At 42.7% G+C, this 24,938-nt stretch overlaps 1 protein-coding gene across 10 annotated transcripts in view; it reads right to left on the bottom strand.

The window, feature by feature from the left end:
• The window catches only part of LARP4B (La ribonucleoprotein 4B), a 114,794-nt gene that overhangs the window by 51,791 nt on the left and 38,065 nt on the right, over positions 1-24,938 (bottom strand). For 5 of the 10 annotated variants that reach the window (XM_032266114.1, XM_032266108.1, XM_032266111.1 and 2 more), the window contains 2 exons: positions 20,960-21,079; positions 19,773-19,832 (listed from right to left, as the gene is read on the bottom strand). In XM_032266114.1, the coding sequence (XP_032122005.1) occupies positions 19,773-19,832; positions 20,960-21,040 (141 nt within the window). In that variant the 5' untranslated portion in view covers positions 21,041-21,079. Of the gene's footprint in view, positions 1-4,563; positions 4,635-19,772; positions 19,833-20,959; positions 21,929-24,938 lie in introns of those variants that run through there. The other 5 variants (XM_032266116.1, XM_032266113.1, XM_032266115.1 and 2 more) reach the window with 5 other exon arrangements.

A 24,938-nucleotide genomic window follows, 5' to 3' on the forward strand; every position in this document is an offset into this window, starting at 1 on the left:
AAATGAAAATTGCTCCTAAGAACGACGGTGTTCTAATAGGTCTGTCAGGGGTACTATAGGATAAGAAAGCTCAAGCATCCTTTGAAAAAGAAGAAGAAATATCTCACATTTTTCACAGAACTATCTGTTCCCATTCCCGATAGAGCTTCAGTATCACCTTGAAAGAGAATCCACAGGTGACCAGGAGGCTGCCAGTCCAGCGTTCTGGACATGGGCTCTCAGATCGCTGGGGCTGAAGCCAAAGCTGCCATGGACAGCTATGTAACCTGGGCTCAACCTCACCTGGAAGACAAAATTCCTGGTTCCCCTCTAATGGGGATGCTGACAGTACCACCTCCCACCATCAACCTGATGGCTAGCGCTCGTTACATCCTGAGCTCATCAGCCATCATGACAGTCAGGCATGCTAAGTTAGTCCAACAGGGCAGCCCTCTACCCAAAACCCTCCCCCATCGGCTTGGCTCATTTGGAGTATAAGACAAAGTTCCCACTGTGGCCACAGCACCCTCCTGTGCTCAGTGCTCCCTGGCCTCATCCACTTGCAGGCACACTGACCTCCTTGCTGTCTCTAGGCACAATGGTACTTGTGCTCTTCCCGTCTGTCCAGAACATCCTGACCAGAGACCCGGGACTGGCAGTCCTTCCTGACACAGTATATAAACCTACAACAGTCCCCCAACATGTGGAAACTCCCTAAACCCCTGATTTTTCTGACACAAGCTAGGCTTTCTTAATGTTTCAATGAGGACCTATCCCAAATTCTTTACATTTTTGTTAAGTACTGGTGATAGGGCAGAGAATTGGGTTCCTTCAAGAATGTTATAATCAACAAACACCAATTCTTCAATTTTCCCTCTTGGGTCACATCTAAACTTTGCGTTTGGCCTCTGGTTCTGTGGTGTTTCTTGCTCTCTTCTCTCTCATCCACCCATCTTTCCAACAAGTGCCTTGACACTTGCACCAGCACGGCTGTGACAGGCACGATGCTGAGCAGGCAGGTGTGATGGTTAATGAAGCAGACAGGAGCTCATGGAGCTGTGTGAGGGTGCAGATGACAGCCACAAGTCACCCACGACACTGCCTCTGGCAGCACTTCCGCCTTTCTGCCTGTTCTATTGCCTTCGTAAATTCATTTCTCTATTCTGTTTCCTACCCTAACTCTTCCACACACGGCCTTTCCTAATGAGACCCAGTCTCTTCACCACCACCACACAGTGCAGTTTTCCGGCCTTGGTTCCATTCCGTCCACTTAGCTGGCTGCCCTCAGCTCAGGCACATACTACACATGCTTTAAATTCCCAACACAAACTAACAGTAACCTTCTCTATTATTAGTACGTTTTGCAGTTGACTGCCCTATAGTACCAAAATACATTTTGTAGTTTATTAATACAGACCAACAGCACTTTGAAAGCAGTGGCAGCAAGGCTGCTGGGCTCCCACAGCTCTTGTGGCTAGAATAGTGTCTGTGTTCCTTCCATTCCAGGGTGGTGTCACCATGGGCACTTTGCTCACTGCAGCATTGCTGACAGCTAGCACAGTCCTGAATTCAGGAGGGAGGTGCTCAAGATATATATATCATGAATGAATCAATGTTTAATAAATAACAGGAATTTTCCACTATTTTCCACTATCTGACAACTTCTGCAAGGTTTTATGCCACAAATTAATACGACTCTACCCTTAAACGATGACTACCTCTTAGTGAAGAAGTCCAAATCAAGTGTATGCAGTTAGCAAATGTTCAATAAATTCTGTGACAGAAGAGATATGACCAGGAAAGAAAGAATGAAGATGTCTTTTGAGGCTTAGTAACATACAAGGATTTACCAGGTACTGAGCACATTCTGTGCGCTTACCTGTACTGAATCAGAACAAGTCTTGGAGGTGGTTATTAACTAGACTCATTTCACAAATAAAAAAAACCAAGGCAGAGAAAGGTTAAGTAACTTGCCCATAAAAACAATGGTAATTGTGTTCAGCAAAATATAACATTAATCAAGAGTTCATTAAACTTATAATTTACAAGAGAAATAGTTTGTATTAAACAAAGATCTGGATCTCCTACTATTTCTATAAAATATGGTAATCCTCTTGCAGTCATATGGAACTCTAAATGATCATCAAGAACTCCAGCATTGGCCAGGTGCGGGCACACCTGTAACTCCAGCACTCTGGGAAGCCAAGACTGGCAGATCACTTGAGGTCAGAAATTCAAGACAAGCCTGGCCATCATGGTGAAACCCCATCTCTACTAAAAATACAAAAATTAGCTGGATGTGGTGGCGCACACCTGTAATCCTAGCTATTTGGGAGGCTGAAGCAGGAAAATTATTTAAACACAGGAGGCAGAGGTTGCAGTAAGCCACGATGGCACCAATACACGCCAGCCTGGGCAACAGATCAAGACTCCACCCCCCCCATCCCCCCCCCCCTAAAAAAATAACAAACAAGAAGAACTGCAGTGTGTCTGCTTGGCTATAAGTCTTATTTTCCATTAAAATTGTATGGCTAAGCAATGGTTATTAAAACTGAGGCAAGCTGACCTTAACAGCCACATTCCTAAGTGAACATCCCTGAGTCCTGATGCTTTAAATAAATTCTTCTACCCCACCCCACCCCGGGCAAAACACTATGCTCCACTTTGAAAAATAACATACCAATTAGTAAGTATGTACGTTATGGACATGAGACAGGGTCTCTCTGACAAGTTACTGAGTAGGAACTGGAGTGACTGATGCCAGCAAAGGGGTAGTAGCAGGTGAGGCAATAGAAAGGAGGTGAGAGACTAGGGAAAGACACATGCCATGCAAGCACAAACCACTCCTCAAGTTGCACTAAAAACCTCAGAAACTCAAGGCAATTTGCTGACTTCAGAACCATACAAGGCTCTCCCTCCAGTTCTTTATTTAGGAAATGGAGTAACAGCTGCTATACTAAGATTTAGTAAAAAAAAAAAAAACACCTGTAACAGCACTTTGAAAATTGAAGTTCTGAAAGGCAAAGCACCACTGTTAAATGTGGTAATGCCAACAGTAGAATACTGTTTTGCGAATACCTCATAATGGAAAAGCTAACTGAAAACTGGAAGCAACCTCTCACTTAGGCATTGTTCATGCTCTGTGTTGATGGCTAGGCAGTGACACTGGTAGACAACTGCAAATTACGTCACTTCTGTAAAAGATTAACTGCAGATTATCTTAAAGATCTAGTTTTATACTGCTGTGCCTCCACAACTATTTAAGAAGCAAAACTCATGAATTTGAACATAACTCTTTCTGGAAAAACTCCCAGTGTGGGCATGGAAATAAAAGAGGTTGACGGATCATTCCTTACACTGTAGAATGGGATTTCTGCTTCTTTATTCCCATACAGAAGTGTTGACACTTGAGTCATCTCTATCTCCTTAACAATCAATACTTTTTCTTGCTTCACTGCCCAAAAAAATTACTAATAAACCATCAGTTGAATAATGAGATCTTGGTACTCTGAGTACATGCTTCTAATCACACTGTTTTGATAAATGTCTGTTTTGTGAGCAAAACTAATTTCCTGTTGTTGAATGATGGTGGCATTTATTACAGAATTTCTGGAAAGATGATCAAACTAGCTACCCATAGAATCATTTGCTAAGATTCTTCCAAACCAGAGGGGCAGCCCCATCTCGGGGTTCTAAAAGAGCTCCACGGTGATTCTAACTCCCAGAAGACAGAACCAACATTTTATAGCCAGTTAAAATCAGGAAATTCTATCTGCCTCAGATACAGACAAGGATATCAGGAAGCACCGATTTTTATCTAAGTTTGTCTTCTGCAGTGTGACTTATACCTTCAATGGGCTCACATGCTTACTGCATCAACTACACTGCCCACACGATAAGATGCCCTCAAAGGGCTCTGATCCACACTGCGGCCAGGAGGACAGAACAGCTGGCAAAATTCAGACAGAAAAAAGTCAACACAGAGCTGTGCAGGACAACTAGCAGGGCAGGCCTTAGTGCTAACAAGAGTTTGTACCCAAACTCTGGCTTAATACACCAAACAAGAAATTCATATTTTCCAATTTGGAAATCATTAATGGTATAGCAATTCACAGCCATATGTAAGCATTCAAACAACTGCCCAGTGTTTAGAATAAATCTGTATTAGTTTTAAGCTAAAAACAATTAAAATGGGCCAGGCCCGGTAGCTCATGCCTGTAATCCCAGCACCTTGGGAGGCCGAGGTGAGTGGATCTCCTGAGGTCAGGAGTTCAAAACCAGCCTGGCCAACATGGCAAAATCCCATCTCTATTAAAAATACAAAAATTAGCCGGGTGTAGTAGTACACGCCTGTAATCCCAACTCCTTGGGAGGCTGTGGCACGAGAATTACTTGAACCCGGTATCACTTGAACCCAGGAGGCAGAGGTTGCAGTGAGCCAAGATCATGCCACTCCAGTCTGCGTGACAGAGAGAGACTCCGTCTCAAAAAATAAGTAAATAAAAATAAAAAAAATAAAAAGAATTAAAATGTATAGCCTAGCATACCATAGCACAACAGTAAACACACATAAAACATACTTACGAACTGTCCATCTCTATCATGCCATCCCCAAATAACACCGTCCTCTGACACCGGTAGCTGAGGAGTGTTTTCTGAAAACGAAGCAATTTCCAAGTCCTGTGGCTGATGGTATAGATCCTCACTAAATATTTTTTCAACTTCTAGTACATCTTTGGTGACTGTATCAGTCCAGAGATAGTCCACTTGATATCCACCACAACCACGGGCCAGTCTTTCAGAAAATACTGGATTTGCTAGCCCTCCCATTGGGTAATAGGAAAATTCACCCAAAAAACGGGAGACTCCTTCTGGGAAACTCTGCCAATCCATTTTTGAGGGATGTTCTGATCTATTTAGGACACCTTTTGTGAGTGATAAAATGTGGTCACTACTTGATACGATAGCATCCTTGCTGTCCATGGGGACAGCAGGAATCCCCTGGGCTGCATCACAGGGGAGAGCTGTGTATCTGTCCACGAGGGTGGGATCAACACCAACCAAAAAGAATTGCCCATCGGAAGTGTCACGTGACTCTATTTTTTCAAAAATCACCTTAGCTTTTCCCATAAAACCCATTTCACCATTTAAAGTAGATTGTTTAAGAGTGGACTTGGCATTTCCTTCTTTGAAACGGTATGCACATTCATTTGTCCCACATGGACCCAGGCAGTCCATAATTTTGGGGTCAATACTTTCTTTCTCCAAATAAAGTCTCTCTTCCTCTTCTTCACATGTTAGTTTTGGTTTACTCAACCCTGATGTATTAGTACCAAAGACAACAGAAGCTTCTTCAATTGATTCAGAGTAAATTCCCTTCCATTTTCGGCTTTCACCACTACTAACAGATTTCTCTACTGTAATTTCTGACTTCTGTATAACTGGATTAAAACTTTGACTTAAAGGTGGTAACACATTAAGACCATTGTATTTGCCAGCATATACTCGGTGTGTTTCATAATTTTTTTCTATTTGATTAGTCTCAAAATCAGGGTTCTCTGTTGTACTAAAACTAATGCAGGAGAGTACATCTTGATTTGGCACTGCCTCACATCTTTGTGCACCTGTTTCCCACTCACAGGTTGTTTGAGAATCTGACTTGACAGTCTCTGTGTCATCTTCACTGGTCTCTCTATACTCCGCTTTCTGTGATTCTTTTTCATCACTTTCTAACATTTGGGGGTCACTCAGCTGGTCTCCTGACACACTGACTAAACTCTTCACACATATTTCACCCTCTGTTTTGTCACTTGGGCTTATTTCCCTCTCTTCTTCCTCTGTGCAGGTGAAAATCAATGCGGAGGAAACACAGTTACTCTGAAGAGACCTCGAGTGACAGTGAGACTTGCCATTGGGGGGCACTCCTCGTGTCACGCTAAGCTTCGAGTTGTCTGTCCTCTGCACTGTCCCCTCCATGTCCACCACACGCTCCACACAAGTTAGGTCACAAGACTGTGTCGAAGCCTCATCTGCTTGACACCAAGATTTCAACTCAAAAGCCCTTATACCATGACCCTTAGCCCCCAAAACGCCAATTCTGTCCCCTTCTTGGTAAAAGACACTATTTTCAGATTGCAGAGACAGCTCTCTTCTGTCTGCCAGCAAGGGACTTCTGGCCTCCAGGCCACAGTCTCCTCTGCGCTGCGCCTTCCTCACTGGCCCAGGAACAGATTCCAGCTCCCAGCAGTCATCAAGCTGGCTTGGGGGTGCTTCTCTTGAATTAGTGTGACCTGAGAGACACCCACTTCCAAATCTCACTGCAGTGACAGGCCTCTTGGGACTTAAATCAATGCTATCTAGATCAACGGGAAGGATGCTATCTGATTTGCTAACATCCAGGTAGAAACAATCATTGTCTCTTAGTGGTTTGACAGAGTTATTTTCTCCCTCCTTTTTAGAATGTAAATTCTGGTCGACACCAGCCTCCTGGTCATTACCCCCTGCAACACACGCAGTGTCAGTAAGGAAGCTAACAGGTGAATGATCCATCTCACTTCCTACTCCTGAGTTACGGCTCTCAGTTTCTTCCAGAAGGACACACGCGCATCTCAGTGAGTCACTGTCCATGTTATTATTTACTTCAGGGAGTAGGTCAACATTATGTAGTGCACTACTTTCTGTGTAATTTTTAGGGAATTCAGTGCAAGCTTCTGCCTGTAAAGACTCGACCTGTGTGTTATCAGCATTTGCTTCACAAGGTGCATGGCTGAATGCCACAAGTTCAGGGCAAGGCTGGGTTTTCCCACTGCATTTTCCTGTCCTTTCACCTGGACCCAGTGCGTCCTGGGGCAACAGCTCTTCCTGTGGTGGCTCTGGCTCGCCAGCCCCTGACACGGAACGCAGGGCTGAAGGCACAGCAGAGCGACACTCTCCTCTTGCAGTTACTCTGCCTGCCCAGGCGCCCAGCTCCTCTCCTACACTCGGGAAGGCAGAGTCTGCAACACAAATGCTGTGAAACTCACACTTTCTTAAATCCTGACATTGCTGATGACCAACACAAACAGGGTTTCCATCTTTCTTCTCCTTATTGGGTATGTCTAAAGACTTATTCTCATCACCGCTACTGGGGTGAATGCTGACCATTTCCTTCTCTACTAAAGAGTTTTTACAAATAGCTGGGTAACAGTGCAGATGGCCACTCACAAAGGTTTCCTCCTGCAGTCCTCGGTCAGAAGACACTGGCACACATGAGAAAAGTTCCTCTTCATAACAGCCTCGGCTGCCACTACCCACACACAGTGGATCACAGGATCCCTCAGAATTCTGCTCATTAACGACAGTATCTGAATTCTTGTGACTTACATCCAAGTTTTCATACCTTGTTAAGAATGTATATGCAAGAGAGGAAATAGGGTTCAACAACCGCGTAGGTCTACGACCCCGTTTGTGCTCAGACTCAGCAAAAATACTTGTCCACGCACTAAGGCCAGCAGCTGCACTGCTGGCACCAACGCCAACACCGTGAAGCGGCTCACCTTCAGAGGTACCGAAGAATGAAGATAAAGTTTTACTTATCTTGTTTTCTGGTTCCTTCTCCTCCACAGATTTTTGTAACAGGCCAATTTTTTCACTGTCATTGTCACTACTTAGTCCTTTGCTGAAGCAACAGCCCATGTTTGAGAGCGCACAAGCACACAACACGGGTGCCAATCCCAAGCCTCCACAGACGTACCTGACACTAACTTGCTATGGTTTCTGAGGAGAAGCCAACACCCAGAGACCAAAAATAACCCCTTGCACAGTGGTCACATGTTCCTGCCACTCAAACCCAAATCCTAATGACAACAGAGCCTGACCTGACAACTAGCACACTCCATGTGCTCAATTCCAAACAGGGCCGTGAATCTAAACACTCAGAACAGTAACAGAAGAATGCTGCATTGTATTTTTTCTTATTCTCATAAACTCAATAAAATGTAACTTAAAATATTATTCCAGTCAGAAAGATTTCAGCTTCTGATTTTTCTATAGTGTTTCATAGTATTTCCCAAATTACATTTCATGGGATGGCGGTAACTAAATAGTTCACAAATTCCCCCAAAGGAAAACAGTATCAGAATTTTGTTCCTTAAAATATCTAGGTACTTACGGTTGTATCTAATTTTCTAGCTTTAAGAAATGACGTCTGAAATAAACAGCAATTAAAAACTGAAAAAAACAAAGGAGACACCCCCAAAAAAAGGCAATTTAAAAAACATCTGTAGATAAAGTGTGTCAGGTGTGAAAATGGAATGATGTCAGAGATACATGCTGAAGTATTTGGGATAAAGTGATACGTTATCTACAATTTGCTTTAAAATAACCTCGCACATATAGTAAACATACACACACATAAAAAAGTTAAAACAGTTGTGTGCATAGGGGGAGGAAAAGACTTAAAAACAGGAGTCCATGCCAGACATGATAGCATATGCCTGTAATCCCAAGACTTTGTGAGGCCAAGGCAGGTGGACCACCAGAGGTCAGGAGTTCAAGACTAGCCTGGCCAACACGGTGAAACCCTGTCTCTACTGCAAATATAAAAAATTAGCCAGGCATAGGGGTGCATGCCTGTAGTTTCAACTACTTGGGAGGCTGAGGCAAGAGGATCACTTGAACGTGGGAGGCAGAGATCGCAGGGAGCCGAGATCGCACCACTGCACTCCAGCCTGGGCGACAAGAGTGAGACTCCATATCAAAAAACAAAAACAAACAGCAGTCTAATGTGGGGATGGGTAATTGTTCAAGCTCATGATGCTACATTCGGTTCATTATATTATTCTCTCCACTTCCGCAGATGTCTGAGCACTCCAATTAAGAAAATGGAAAGGATAAAAAGAAAAAAGGAAAATAGATCTCAAGCTCTGGTACCAAAACTAGAAAGTCTCTTGAAAGCACTTGATGCAGGAACATACAGTCTGCCATCTGGTGAAAAACAGGTGTCTACAACTAAACAAATTGCTACTGCACTATGTGGTCTGGGCTCTGACTCTGGACTAACATGATGGGTACAGATGTCATAATAAGAAACATAAGACAAGACCCTTATGTCTTATGTTGACATCTGTAATGTTTTGCTCTTAATAGAAATAATTCTTTTTTATTATGTTTCTGACATGCTATCTGAAAAACAAAGTAATTCTTTTAATTCCTCTGCAAGAGAGATTCTGCTGTTTAACCTGTAAGTTATAACCAGTGTCTGATTAATGTGTTTTTTTTTTTTTTTTTTTTTTTTTTTAAATAACAATATTTTGGCTGGGCACAGTGGCTCACACCTGTAATCCCGGCACTTTCAGAGGGTGAGGTGGGTGGATCACGAGGTCAGGATTTCAAGACCAGCCTGGCCAAGACGGTGAAACCTTGTCTCTACTAAGAATACAAAAAAAAATTAGCTGGGCGTGGTGGCAGGCGCCTATAATCCCAGCTACTCAGAGGCTGAGGCAGGAGAATTGCCTGACCCAAGAGTCAGAGGTAGCAGTGAGCAGAGATTGTGCCACTGCACTCCAGCCTGGAAGACAGAGCACGACTCCATGTCTAAATAAATAAATAAATAAATTTTATCATTAAAATATTATTAAATTTTATCATAAAAAGTTTAGGAATTAAACTTAAAGGTAACAGGAACACTTCTGAATATACTTAAATTCAGGTACTGAAATCACAATAATAATGATTATGATAACGGCAGTAAACACTTTATATAGCACTATATGCCACAAAGTATTAATTACATATATGCATCCACTTTGCTTCTAGTGTTAATTTGTACTCTTAACAACCTCCAAGGTAGATACTACTAATCCACTGTACAGACAAGGGAAATTAGGCACCAGGAGATTTACTAACAGTTTCGGATGACAAAACAAAACTCAGATCATACACTGACCACAGTGTTACGCTACTCAGAGAATTAAATATCTACATGGGAAAAACATTCTGCACTAAGGATACAAACGATTCATACCAGCTGTATGGTGAAAGCATACAGTAAAGTAGAAAAGCTCACGAGATCACCTGCCTGGGCTTGAGTCTCAGCTCCATTTTTACTATATGTGTCATCTCTGGCAAATTATACAACCTCTCTTTGTCTCAGTTTTCTCATTTGTAAAATGGAGCCAACATTGACACCTATTTCAAGGAGCTGTTGTGCAGACTTTAAGTACTTGGAATAGAATCCCAATATCACTTCAAAGTCCCCATAATCTGGCCCCAGCCTACCTCTACAATCTCGGCTTCTAAGATACCATTCCCCCAACCTCCTGTAACTCATGCGAAAAGATCAGCTAACCAACACCAGCACGCTGCCTCAATGCTGTTTTATTCTCCAATCTCCTCTCTGCACTTTTCTTTTTTTTTTTTTTTTTTTTTTTTTTTGAGACGGAGTTTTGCTCTTGTTGCCCAGGCTGGAGTGCAATGGCGCGATCTCGGCTCACCGCAACCTCCGCCTCCTGGGTTCAGGCAATTCTCCTGCCTCAGCCTCCTGAGTAGCTGGGATTACAGGCACGCACCACCATGCCCAGCTAATTTTTTGCATTTTTAGTAGAGACGGGGTTTCACCGTGCTGACCAGGATGGTCTCGATCTCTTGACCTCGTGATCCACCCGCCTCGGCCTCCCAAAGTGCTGGGATTACAGGCTTGAGCCACCGCGCCCGGCCTCTCTCTGCACTTTTCAAGCCGTAAAGTCCCTTGTGAAACCATTCTGTGCTGCTTTAACAAAATATCTGAACTGGAGCAATTTATAAAGAACAGAGATCATTTTGCACAGTTCTGGAGGCTGAGAGTCTCAAGCTGAGAGGCTGCATCTGGAGAGGCCTTTGTGCTGCACCATCATACGCACACATGAGGATATGGAGTCATTCCCGCCACGATGGCACTTATCCACTCATCCACTTGCAAGGGCAGAGCCTGGTGACCTTATCACCCCTTAGAAAGCTCTACCTCCCGCCGGGCGCGGTGGCTCAAGCCTGTAATCCCAGCACTTTGGGAGGCCGAGGCGGGTGGATCACGAGGTCAAGAGATCGAGACCATCCTGGTCAACATGGTGAAACCCTGTCTCTACTAAAAGTACAAAAAATTAGCTGGGCATGGTGGCGCGTACCTGTAATCCCAGCGACTCAGGAGGCTGAGGCAGGAGAATTGCCTGAACCCAGGAGGCAGAGGTTGCGGTGGGCCGAGATCGCGCCATTGCACTCCAGCCTGGGTAACAAGAGCGAAACTCCGTCTCAAAAAAAAAAAAAAGAAAGCTCTACCTCCCAATGCTGCTGCATGGTGGACTGAGTTTCCAACACATGAACTTTGGAGGACATATGCAAACCACAGCATTCCACCCCAGCTCCCACAATTCCGTTCCTTCTATAATGCAAAAAACATTCATTCCATCCCAATACCTCCAATAGTCCAATTGTCTTAACTCATTTCAGCGTCAATTTAAAAGTCCAGAGTCTCGTCTGAATCAGATATGGGTGAGACTCAAGGCACAATTCACCCCAAGATCAACTCCTCTCCAGCCCTGAGCGTGGAAATTAACAAGTTATGTGTATCCAAAATACAATGGTGGGACAGGTACACACACAAAAAATTTTCTTTCCAAAAGGGAGAAATAGGCAAGAAGAGGCAAGAGGCTCCAGGTAAGTCCAAGACCCAACATGGCAGAAAATATTAAATACTAAGCCTCTATAGAGAATCTCCTTTGACTCCATGTCCCAACCATCTGGGCACACTGGTAAAGGACTGGGTCCCAAGGTCCTCAGGCAGGCCCACCTCATGGCTTTGCTATTCAGTTTAATTTCTATGAAGGCATTTTGTTCAATAGTAGATTTACAAATCAACTTTGTGTGGCAGTACTGTGTAAACTGTTGTACTGAGAGAATAGCCAAATCACTGGGAGGAAGTGACAGATGTGTCAGAGTTCTCTGCCTGGCAACTGGCTACTTTCATAGGCACTGGAGTTCAGCTGCCAGGGGCTGGAGTCTCCTGCCCACAGCTCTCCCAGGCTGATGGTGCAAGCTGGCAGCTCCACAGTTGAAGGCTCTCAGACCACTCCCACAACTCCACTAGGCCTGCCCTGTTGGGATTTCTCTGCAGCAGGCTCAATCCCAAATTTCTGCTTGCCATTGCCCGAGTACAGGCTCTCTGCAGTTGTTCTGCTCCTGTGACAGGTCTCTGCCTGGGCTCCCAGGCTGTCCATGACAGCTTTTGAAATCTAGGTGAAGGCTGTTCCACAGCTCTAGCAGTCTTCTTGCCTGAAAATTAGCATCACGTGGATGCCACCAAGGTTTATGATTTGTACCTTCTGGAGCCATGCCCTGAGCCACCACTGGGCCCACCTGAGTCACAGTTGGGTGACTGAGAAGCAATGTACCAGATGTGGGGAGCAGAGGTCCAAGGCAGCTCTGGGCAGCAAGCCTGTACAAGATGAGTACCCAGTACTCATCTACCAAAGCCATTTTGCCCTCCTAGAGGGCAAATGTGATGTGCCTTTGAGGAGGGGACAGCCTTAAAGATCTCTGAAATGGCCTCGCCAACACAGCAAGACCCCATCTCTACAAATAAAAATAAAAAGTTAGCAGGGTGTGGGGGCACTTGTCTGTAGTCCTAGCTACTTGGGAGGCTGAGACAGGAGAATCACTTGAGCCCAGTGTTTGAGGCTGCCATGAGCTATTATTGTTCCACTGCACTCCAGCCTCGGTGACAGAGCAAGACCCTGTCTCTTAAAACAAACAAACAAAACAAAACAAACAGCTGGGTGTTTTTAATTATTTCCTTCTTGTTTCTCTTTTTAAATGAAATAACAGTGCCAAATAGAAAGTAGTTCCTCTTAAGTTTGGATTCTGAAGCCAGACTGCCTGGGTTCAAATCCTGGTTCTACCACTTTTTAGTTCAGTAATCCTGGGGATAAATTACTTAAGCCTCTTTGTGCCTCAGTTTCCTCCTTTGCAAAATGGGATAACAGTACCTAGGGGTAGGACAGGTGTAGGGCTCACAGGAATTAATGAGTAAACTTAAGTGTTAGGTGAGTGCATAGTAAGAGCCATGATAGTCTGCAGTGATAACCACCATATGTGATATATTCTTTTATACTGGAGACATTTATGAAGCACCTATCTGTCAGGAAGACACTGGGATACATCAATAAACAAAATAAAACCCTTGCATTCTAGTCTAGAGAGATAAACACTAAACCTAACAAATAGCTAACATTGTTAGAAGATGCTAACTGCTACAAGTAAGGAGTCTGAGGCAAGCCAGAAGGAGGTGGATGTGGATAGACAGGGCTCACTGAGAAGGTGAGGCAGAGACTGAGAGAGGTAAGAGAATAAGCCTCGAAGACTTCTGGGAAAGGGGCACAGCAGGACCAATCGAGGCAGAGAGCCCTGCGGTGAGGTGATGCTGGAATGATCCAAGGGTCAAGAGCCCACTGGGACTGGCGGCGTGCCAGGAGAGAGGCAGCAGGCGGCAGAGTCAGAGAGGACAAGTAGGGCCCTGCCAGGACTCAGGCTGACTCTGATGTCGAGCACAGGAGTGCAGGTTCTGAGTTGGTCTTCTTGAAGGGATCCTCTGGCCACTGTGTTAGAACAGAAGGGTGGGTTGGGGACACCAGGGAGGAGTGACTGCAGCTGTCTAGTGAGAAGCACTGGCTTCATGAGATCAGAGCTACAAACAAAGAATCCAACAGCCCAATCATCTCAGAAGCTTTGACACCACTACATGACTCTCTCGAGTATCGTTTTTTCTTTTTTCTTTTGCAGGGGGAGGGAGATGGAGTCTCACTCTGTCTCCAGGCTGGCGTACAATGGGATCTTGGCTCACTGCAACCTCCAACTCCCTGGTTCCAGCAATTCTCCTGCCTCAGCCTCCTGAGCTGCGATTACAGGCACATGCCGCCACATTCAGCTAATTTTGTCGTATTTTTAGTAGTGATGGGTTTTCACCAAGTTGGCCAGGATAGTCTTGATCTCCTGACCTTGTGATCTACCCTCCTCGGCCTCCCAAAGTGCTGGGATTACAGGCGTGAGCCACCGCACCCAGCCTCAAGTATCTTATCTACAAAAGTTCCCTGATTTGAAGATACACATTTCTGCTATTGTCGCAATTTCTATAATTGGGACATGTCTTCGAATTGCTGCCAAAAACTCACAGGACTGTTTCAGGATCTTGGCAGTGGATTACCTACATGTGTTTATTTTGCAGAAAAACACTTGAGTTGTACTTTTATGATGTGTGCATGTAGCTATTTATACATGTAAGAAAACTGGTGCCTATGAAGGTAGCCAGGTGCCAGGCAGAGAACTCTGACACATCTGTCACTTCCTCCCAGAGATTTGACTATTCCCTCAGTACAACAGTTTACACAGTACTGCCACACAAAGTTGATTTGTAGATCTACTATTGAACAAAATGCCTTCATAGAAATTAAACTGAATCCTAAAATGAAAGAATCTGCAAAACAGTTTGTCATATTCTAAATGATGCAAATACTAAGCAGTAAAATTACTAATCGTTTTAAAGAAATTACAAAATGTTCTAAGTTGAAAGATGTTTTTACTGATCCCTGTGTCTTGAAAGACTGCTATTACAATACATCTACAACAAGAGAAGTTTTAGCAGCATGTAACTCATTTACTCAAGGATAAAACTAAGAATAGTAAGCCAAACAGGGAATGAAGAAATCCCTCTATTTTTAAATATGCCTTGGGACTAAAAAGATCAGGGGTATGTGTTATAGAAAGCATTCCTTCTGCCAATGACCAAAATACTATAATCAAAATGCTACAATGCTATCTAATCAGAAAGAAATTTTCTACATTAAAAAGGATCTACTAGCCTTCTCAGCACGAATATATTCTAAGAGGAAAAGATGGCATCTGGTCGGCCGGGCACGGTGGCTCAAGCCTGTAATCCCAGCACTTTGGGAGGCCGAGGCGGGTGGATCACAAGGTCAAGAGATCGAGACCATCCTGGTCAACATGGTGAAACCCCGTCTCTACTAAAAATACAAAAAATTAGCTGGGCATGGTGGCGCATGCCTGTAATCCCAGCTACTCAGGAGGCTGAGGCAGGAGAACTGCCTGAACCCAGGAGGCGGAGGTTGCGGTGAGCCGAGATCGCGCCATTGCACTCCAGCCTGGAAAACAAGAGAGACCCCCCCCCAAAAAAAAAAAAAAAAAAAAAAAAAAGATGGCATCTGGTCAAAGAGTATCCCTCATCCTGGGGCAAGTTCTAAGAAGTTACCAGGAGACCAAGAACCGTGCATACACTCTGGGGGTAACTAGAGAAGAATCTGTTTGTTTTGTAACTAAATCATTCCATGTAAAGGCAGCTTTACACTTTCTGGTATAGTAACAAACATATTTCTAAGACAGGAAAATGTATCAACATCCTTAAGGAAAGTTCCTAGGTCTTTAGTTTTTATTTATTTATTTTTTAAGAGACGGGGTCTCCCTCTGTCACTCAGGCTGGAGTGCAGTGGTGCAATCACAGCTCACTGCAGCCCTGACCTCCTAAGCTCAAGCAATCCTCCCCCATCAGCCGCCTGAGTAGCCGAGACAACAGGCAAGTACCACCATGCCTGGGTTTTTTTTGTTGTTTTTTGTTTTTTGTAAATACAGGGTCTTGAACTCCTGGGCTCAAGAAATCCTCCCACCTTGGCCTCCCAAAGAGCTGGGATTTATAGGTGTGAGCCACTGCACCCAGTCAAGTCTTTCCTTAAAACACACTGACAAGGTGGCAACAATCTGCCAAAAGGCTTAACCTGCAAGATACCATGCTAAGAGCAGCCACATGTTATTTGCATACAAACACAAGAGTTGGATATTTTCATAGAAATTCAAGTTTTCTGATTGCTAGCCTACTCTTATTCAAAATATAGGCCTGCTATAATTAATTTGAATAGCTAAGAATTATTCATTCAGAAGCTGTGTCATCAAAAGGCAAAGGTGATTTTCAGGCAAAGGTGACTGAAGAGGAGGCAGTTGAGGCAGTAAAGCAGTTTAAAAAAAAAAACAAAAAACCAAAAACGATTCTGGGATGGGCACAGTGGCTCACGCCTGTAATCCCAGCACTTCGGAAGGCTGAGGCAGGCAGGTCACTTGAGGCCAGAGTTTGAGGCCAGTCTGGGCAACATGGCGAAACCCCATCTCTACTAAAAATACAAAAATTAGCCAAGCATGGTGGTGCACGCCTATAATTCCGGCTACTCAGGAGGCTGAGGCACAAGAATTGCTTGAACCCGGGAGGTGGAGGCTGCAGTGAGCAGAGATCGCGCCACTGCACTACAGGCAGCCTGGATGATGGAGTGAGACTATCTCAAAAAAAAAAAAAAAAAAAATCATTCTGACACAGATGTTTTGCTGAACTGTATATAGAATTTAGTATGGGGGCGAGTTAGAGTCCCAATCTCAGCTTTCCAGTTTCACACTATGATTACAGAAAAGACTTGATATGACTTCACATCTTTCTTCCAAGGAGGTAATTTAACATAAACACTTCTATGTAATATTACCTGTCCCTTAAACATCGTCATTCATTCATATTCCTCTCTTAAACCTGCTGCTGATTTATAAAAAACACAACAGGATCATTCTGATAGAAAATGAATTCACAGATGATGCAGTGTCTCCAAGGGAAAAGCAGCTGCTTGGCTGGTCATATGCAGAAGTAAGAACTGGAGTCTCTGAGTGGGCTTTAAGAGGGGCAAAAAAACACCAAGAATGAGGTTTGCTATAGATGAAGTTTGTGGCCCTAACAGGGAAGGTAAAGAACCTTTAACCAAGCAACACTATTGCTGAATGCCAGTGGTTAGATATTTTTTCTTCCTCCAGAAGAACCCATCACAGTGGCCCACTGCCAGTAGTCACTCTTCATCATACACACCCTTGAAACCCTTTCAATCCCCGTTCACTATCCATTGCCTTACCTTCAAAGCCAAGTTCTTAGGAGGCATGTCATTGTCCAAGTTGTGTCTACCGCTGCTGTCTCTTGCCCACTGCAATCTGGCTTTTGCTCATATCCGTCCCAGGAAATACTCTTGCTAAGGTCCCAACTGACCCCTCACTCTGTGCCGAATCCACCTTACTACACTTCACGTAAGTCAGCCTCTCTGCCTCCACCCCACACTCCTCTGGCTTTCCTACCATCCCTCTGACACTCCCAGTACTAGTTTCCTTCCAGTTTCTGAAATATTGAGGGACTACAGCGTTTCATCACTGTCCCTGCCTAGAACTCAGGGAAACTTAATGCAAAGTACTGTGATTATAATTATTAGTGTAATATACTTCAAAATCAGTAGATCCTTATTACATCAAGGTGAGAACATTCAAAAATGACCTTCCTTGACTAGGGGCAAGATAAAGAGCGCGTCTTCTAGACTCACCTAGGTCTCAGCGCCTCCCACCTCCAGGTGTATGCTCAGCCTCTACCTAAGGCTCATGCACAACGTAGTCATGCTGTGTTAGGGCTCCTTGAAGACATGTGTGAAGACGTGTATCCCACGCTCATCCCAACAGCCTCGCCACAGGAAATGTTTTAGTGATCACACCATTATCACTTGCACTCAGTTTTGTTGAACTGCTAACTCAAATTTTATGCAGACAATACTAGCTGCCTGCCTACCAGACAGAATGCATTGAGCTGGCCACAGAAGGGAACAGACTCAGAGACATAGAGCATGTCTGCGGCTGCCCAAGGCTGGGGGAAAAGTTCTAAGACTACATTATGGTGATGGTTGCGCAACTCAGTAAGTCTACTAAAAATAATTCAATGGCATACTTTAAATGTGTGAATTTTACAGAATACAAGTTACACTTTAATAAAGTTTTACTTTTAATGAACAGAACACAGAACCAGAAGTTTAGTGGAGAAAACATATGTACACAAATGTAAGTGATTCTGACAATCACGTCACTCATTATAATACACTGTTCTAATACTAAACAGGGAAACTATATTCTTACAGTCTAATAAAGATTGCTTTTTTGTGTTCTTTGGCTAACCTGTAAACAGTTACTAGCTCAATGAATTTTTGTGAAGGGGACAGGAAGCTGTATAATAAATACAACTAAGTAGTACCAGTGGATAAATGCAAACCTGCTCCTGAATTATTCAGGTATTTCTTTGGGTATCTCTCTTTCAAGTCTCTTCCTACTCAACTCTAATGGAAAGGCTGAACTGTAAACAGCCCCCTGGTTCCTCAACCCTGACTGCTAAATATATTCACCTGCCCATCCTAACAACTGGAGGCTACTGGGCACTGACACCTAATCACTAAGCCAGTGCAAACTCCTGGACAACTATGAAGCATGTAACTGTCCCCACCTTTAGGTGCACTACAAACAATGCTAATTAGAAAACACTCATAGCAATGCCTGCAACAGGTTTCTTAAGATGTCTGAATATTATATTGTGCTGCGAGTCAACCATGGGGAGGATAGAACTTGTCGAAACAAATAACATCTCTTAAAGATTTATATTCAAGGGATATCTAATGTATTTTGTCTTATGTAATTTGCAGCCTAGACTACCAAAGTTCTCATATTTGGATTTAAAATGACTTTAAAATATTATAAAATTCATTTTTTAAAAATCAATGTAAAACAGAATGTACAAAAACTACATAAATAATAAAATTATAAAATATAATAATTTGGAAGGTATCTTTTGTTTTTTAAACATTCTTCTCTGTTAAAAGCTGACGGGGCATGGTGGCTCACGCTGTCATCCTGGCACTTTGGGAGGCAAAGGCGGGAATGCCACTTGAACTCAGGAGATGGAGACTAGCCTGGGCAAAACAGTGAGACCTCAATTCTATTTAAAAAACAAAATTAGATAAACAATCCAACTCCTCCTTTAATTCCTACATGAACTCCTATAATGGGGGGAATAAATGAGATTTATTGTAATTTTTATTTTTTTACTTAAAAATTTTTTACTTTTTAAATTTTATACAATTTATAAGATCCTTAGATCAAACTGAATTTCAAGTAGTAGTTCTCTGAAGCACTGTACATATGCAAATAATGAAAGGCAGGATTTAAAAACCAATGAATTTCTGCTTCTTTATTCATCACAGCTAAAACATGAAACAAATTTTCTGAGTAAAAGCTTACTATTCAGGCTGGGTGCCGTAAGGGAGGCCGAAGTAGGCAGATCACAAAGTCAGGAGATCAAGACCATCCTGGCCAACAGGTTGAAACCCCATCTCTACCAAAAATACAAAAAAAAAAAAAAAAGCTGAATGTATGGTGTGCACCTGTTATCCCAGCTACTCGGGAGGCTGAGATGGGAGAATCGTATGAACCCAGGAGGCGGAGGTAGCAGTGAGCCGAGGCTGCGCCACTGCACTCCAGCCTGGGTGACAGAGAACAAGACTCCGTCTCAAAAAAAAAGCTTACTATTCAATTTATGTGGTTTAAGGAACACAAGCTACCAAAATGTAAAGCTAACCATATACATATAACAGATTATCAATGACACATGAAAATTTTGTGATGAATATTTGACAACAAATTAATCTATGTGGTACACTGTTGTCTGCAGAAGTCCACACCAAACAGGCACATAGAATTTAGAAAAGACATACAGTATTGAAAGTTACTGTACCCAGGGGGTGTGGTGATGAATGGATCCCCTACCACAACTTTTCGAGAAGTATCTACATTTTCTAATTTTTGTTACAATACACATTTTTCTTAAGGAAGTTATACCTGAGCTTTGACTGTGATTAAACAATCTTTAATTAATCTCAAAACTGAATTACCTGACTCAAAGGTGGGATGGAACTTGTCTGAGAAGTGGTTTGAGATATAGGACCATTCATCTGTAAAATTGAAAACAAACACAACATCAGTACAATGTTTAAAAAACAAACAAACATATTTTCAACCCACAGTAATTAGGCAAAACTAAACCCACCAAGAAATGCAGCACATTTTACATGAAAATTCATGAATTCATAAGATATTCAGAATGTAGGAGCCTTAAAATTTTTAAATTCTGAATGAACATCACAGGTAAAGTTCTTTGCAGTTTCAATGGGGAAAAGTAAGAAGAGCTACTTTTCTCAAAGCTGTTTTGGGACTTTAAATATTACTGCTTGATATAAAATTTTTAAATGAACAAAAGGAGTCAAAAAAATTTACATTAAAACCGGACTCTTTAAATACATTCTACCATAATAACTATAATGTTATTAAAGTATTTACAAATCACTGCATTTATTTGATTTAAAAAATAAAAGGCTTTAAGCATCTACAGCTGTAACAAATTTGTTGTTATCACCTACTACTTATAGTTTCCTCTACTAAGCTACCTATACATTTTTCAGACTGAAGGGGCTCAGGACTTGCCCCCCAAAAATACGGCACATTGACATTTGAGGAAACAGCAGAATCAGGACATGGAAACTAGAAAGAATTCTCCTCACCCTTTTTCCTTGAAGCAGGACACAAAACAGCTGAGATTCCCCTGAAGACCCTTCCGGAAGGGCTTTGCTTTGGACCAGGAGGAATATCACACAGGGATGTCAAGAAAAACCTGAACACACAGGCTTGCTAAGCTCCTCCAGTTTATTACCTCTAGGTCACATCCCTTTTGTCCAATCCTGCTTCTCAACAACTAACATCTGAATCAGACTTAGCAGAAAAACATACAGTTTTCCCTATTTCTTTGATTCTTCCTTTCAAAGGAGGTTCCCATGTCATAGACAACTTATTATTAAATAAATGCGTATGCTTTTCTCTTGTTCATCTATCTTTTGTTATAGGGGTCTCAGCCATGATCCTCAGATGGGTAAGAAAACTGTTCTCCCCTATAGACTCTAATATCCATATGCAAATCCTAAGATGTGCCAGTGTTTCTGTTTAGAGCCTCTTACTGAATCCAGTATAAAATTCTTTATCGAAAAAAGCAATGGACTCCCCCATCACCCCATTCGACAGCACTCACCAGATGAGCACTGTCCTTGCCCTCCTGGACTCTCTGCGTCTGCGGTTCAGCCACAACCTTAGCGTCCTGATCAGAAGTCATGGGCTCCACTGGGACAAGTTTAACGCTAACCTCAGGATGCTGTAAAATGGCAAAGACATTAGTCATTTGAAGGGCACAGTATGATTGATTCTTTAAACAAAATTAAAATCCTCAAGTCTTCCAGGACATATGTTTATCCCTCTTAATTCAAAAAAGTTTAAAGAAATCTGCCGCTACGTATACTCTACTCACCAAGAAGTGATACTTAATTTTTTAAATAAATAAGTTTCTTCCTCACACCATTTTGGTGAGACCACACTGGAAAACTTGAAAACCATGCACTAACACAAAAAAAAAACCCGTCTGTGCCTGGAAACTCAATTCTTTTAAAACACAGAAAATTAAGGGATTAATATCTAAGATCTATAAGGAACTCACACCACTTGATAGAAAAAAAAAAAAGATAACCTGATTAAAAAATGGCCAAAAGCATGAATAGGCATTTTTCCCAAGACGACATAAAAATGGCAATAGAAATACGAAAAAGGTGCCCAGCATCATTAATTACTGGGAAAATGCAGAACTAAACCACAATGATATTTCACCTCACAACTGTCAGAATGGCTATTACCAGTAAGACAAGAGGTAACAAGGTCGTCAAAAAAACAGAACCTTTGTGCAGTGTTGGTGGGGATATAAATTGGTACAGCCATTATAAAAGTAGTATGGAGGTTGCTAAAAATAAAACTACCATATGATCCTTTCTGAGTATATATTCAAAGGCAATGAAATCACTACCTCATAAGAATATCTGCACTCCCATGTTGATTGCGGTATTATTCACAATAGTCAAGATTTATAAACCACCTACTTGTCCATCAATGTACAAACGGATATCGAAATTGTGATGTGTGTATGTCTGTATATACTATGGAATGAAATATTATTCAGTCTTTAAAAAGAAGAAAACCCCATTGTATAGTATAACATGGGAGAACCTGAAGGACATTATGCCAAGTGAATAAGCCAGTACAGAAACAAATACTGCATGATCTCACTCATATGTGAAATCTAATATCTTAAAATGTCAAATACATAGAAACAGAGAATAAAATGGTGACTACCAGGAGGTTAGAAGGTAGGGAGGAAATGAGGATATCAATGTCAAAGGTTACCAAGTTACAGATATTTTGGATGAGTAAGTCTAGAGACCTAATGTACAACGTGAGGCCTAGAGTTGTAATACTGCATTATACACCAGAAACTTGCGGAGAGTGTATTTTAGGGGCTCTTACCAACACAAAAGGAGGGTAACTATATCAAATGATGGCTATATTAATGGGCTGGACTGCAGTAACCACTTCACTACGTACATCAAAACATCATGCTATATGACTTATATATACACAACTTAAAAAAAAAAAAAAAAAAAAAAAGCCGGGCACAGTGGCTCACACCTGTAATGCCAGCACCTTGAGAGGCCAAAGCAGGCAGATCACCTGAGGTCAAGAGCCAACATGGTGAAACCCCATCTCTACAAAACATTTCAATATTAGCTGAAAATGGTGGCAGGCACCTGTAATCCCAGCTACTCAGGAGGCTGAGACAGGAGAATCACTTGAACCCAGAGATTGCAGTGAGCTGAGATCACACCACTGCACTCCAACCGGGGCAACATAAACCCCATCTAAAAACAAACAAACAGAAAACTGGCCAGGCATGGCAGCTCACACCTGTAATCCCAGTCCTTTGAGACCAGGAGTCCGAGACCAGCCCGGTCAACATTGTGAAACCCAACCTCTACTGAAAGTACAAAAATTAGCCAGGCATGGTAGCATACGACTATATAATCCCAGCTACTCGGAAGGCTGAGAAACTAGAATCGCATGAACCAGGAAGCAGAGAGGTTGCAGTGAGCTGAGATCACATCACTGCACTCCTGCCTTGGCGACAAAACAAAACTCTGTCTTAACAAAAAACAGGTCACGTGCAGTTGGCTCATGCCTATAATCCCAGCACTTTGGGAGGCCGAGGCAGGCAGATCACCTGAGACCAGGAGTTCAAGACCAGCTGGCCAACATGGTGAAACCCCATCTCTACTAAAAATACAACAATGAGCTGGGCCTGGTGGCACATGCCTATAGTACCAGCTACTCAGGAGGCTGAGGCAGTAGAACTGTTTGAACTTGAGAGGCAGAGGTTACAGTAAGCTGAAGATCACACCACTGCACTCTAGCCTGGGTGACAGAGCAAGACTCCATCTGACACACACACACACACACACTACAAAGTTAATAGAACTACAGAAATAAGTTGTTGATGAATGCCAAATTTATATATATTTAACTATCCTCACTTAACATCATCGATAGGTTCTTGGAAACTGACTTCAAGTCAAAGATGTGTAGCAAAATCAATTTTACCATATGCACAAACAAAAGTTAAGTTCTTAGAGCATATTTTCAGTCACAAAAACATCACCAAACTTCTAAATAAAGACCCAAATCTCCTTCTAATATTTAAAATGGCAATAAATATGAGCCATACACTTTTTTTTTCCATACTATGTTCTTTATTTTTATTTTTTTTATTTTAATATCTTTTTTTTTTTTTAATCTTTTAAAAAAAATAGAGATGGCGTATCATCATGTTGGCCAGGCTGGTCTCGAACTCCTGACCTCAGATGATCCACCCATCTTGGCCTCCCAAAGTGCTGGGATTACAGGCGTGAGCCACCACGCCCGACCTCATATTCTTATTTCAAAACCATGATTAAAAACTGGCTTCTGGCCGGGCGCGGTTGCTCACGCCTGTAATCCCAGCACTTTGGGAGGCTGAGGTGTACAGATAACAAGGTCAACAGATCAAGACAATCCTGGCCAACATGGTGAAACCTCATCTCTACTAAAAAAAAAAAATACAAAAATTAGCTGGACGTGGTGGCGTACGCCTGTAGTCCCAGCTACTCGGGAGCCTGAGGCAGGAGAATTGCTTGAACCCGGGAGGCAGAGGTTGCAGTGAGCCGAGATGCGCCACTGCACTCCAGCCTGGCACCTGGTGACAGACTCTGTCTCAAAAAAAAAAAAGAAAGAAAGAAAATATGACTTCTGCTCCCTAAATCTGCTGTAACTTGAACACTCCAATAAATTTAACAGAGCTGTCAGAATATTACTCGCATCACCCCTTTGGAGGGCCAAATATGTATCAGCAGATATTTATTATTTTTTTTATTTTTGAGACAGAGTTTTTGCTCTTGTTGCCCAGGCTGGAGTGCAATGGTGCAATCTAAGCTCACTGCAACCTCTGCCTCCTGGGTTCAAGTGATTCTCCTGCCTCAGCCTCCGGAGTAGCTGGGGTTACAGACATGTGCCACCACACCCCGATAATTTATACATATATATATATATATATATATTTTTTTTTTTTTTTTTTTTTTTTTCCTTTTTAAGACAGGGTTTCGCCATGTTGGCCAGGCTGGTCTTGAACTCCTGACCTCAGGTGATCTGCTCGCCTCAGCCTCCCAAAGTGCTGAGATTATAGGCGTGAGCCACCATGCCCGGCCAACTTTTATATTTTTAGTAGAGATGGAGTTTCACCTTGTTGGCCAGGTTGGTCTCAAACTCCTGCCTCAGGTGATTCACCTACTTTGGCCTCCCAAAGTGCTGGGATTACAGGTGCCTGCCACTACGCCCAGCTAATTTTTTGTATTTTTAGTAGAGACGGAGTTTCACAATGTTGACCAGGCTGGTCTCAAACTCCTGACCTTAGGTAATCCACCTGCCTCAGCCTCCCAGAATGCTGGGATTACAGGTGTGAGCCACCGCACCCGGCTCAAACAGATATTATCACCATGTGGCTGATGGGTTGAGACCCCCTGTGAGAGAATGGTTCAAAGAACAGATTTTGGAGCTAGCTCCCTGAGTTGGAACCTGTTTCTCCTACCTCATCCTTAGCAGTG

Source organism: Sapajus apella, unplaced genomic scaffold, assembly GCF_009761245.1.
Source record: "Sapajus apella isolate SASKATOON/1434 unplaced genomic scaffold, GSC_monkey_1.0 scaffold155, whole genome shotgun sequence".
In the NCBI taxonomy this organism is placed as follows: Eukaryota; Metazoa; Chordata; class Mammalia; order Primates; family Cebidae; genus Sapajus; species Sapajus apella.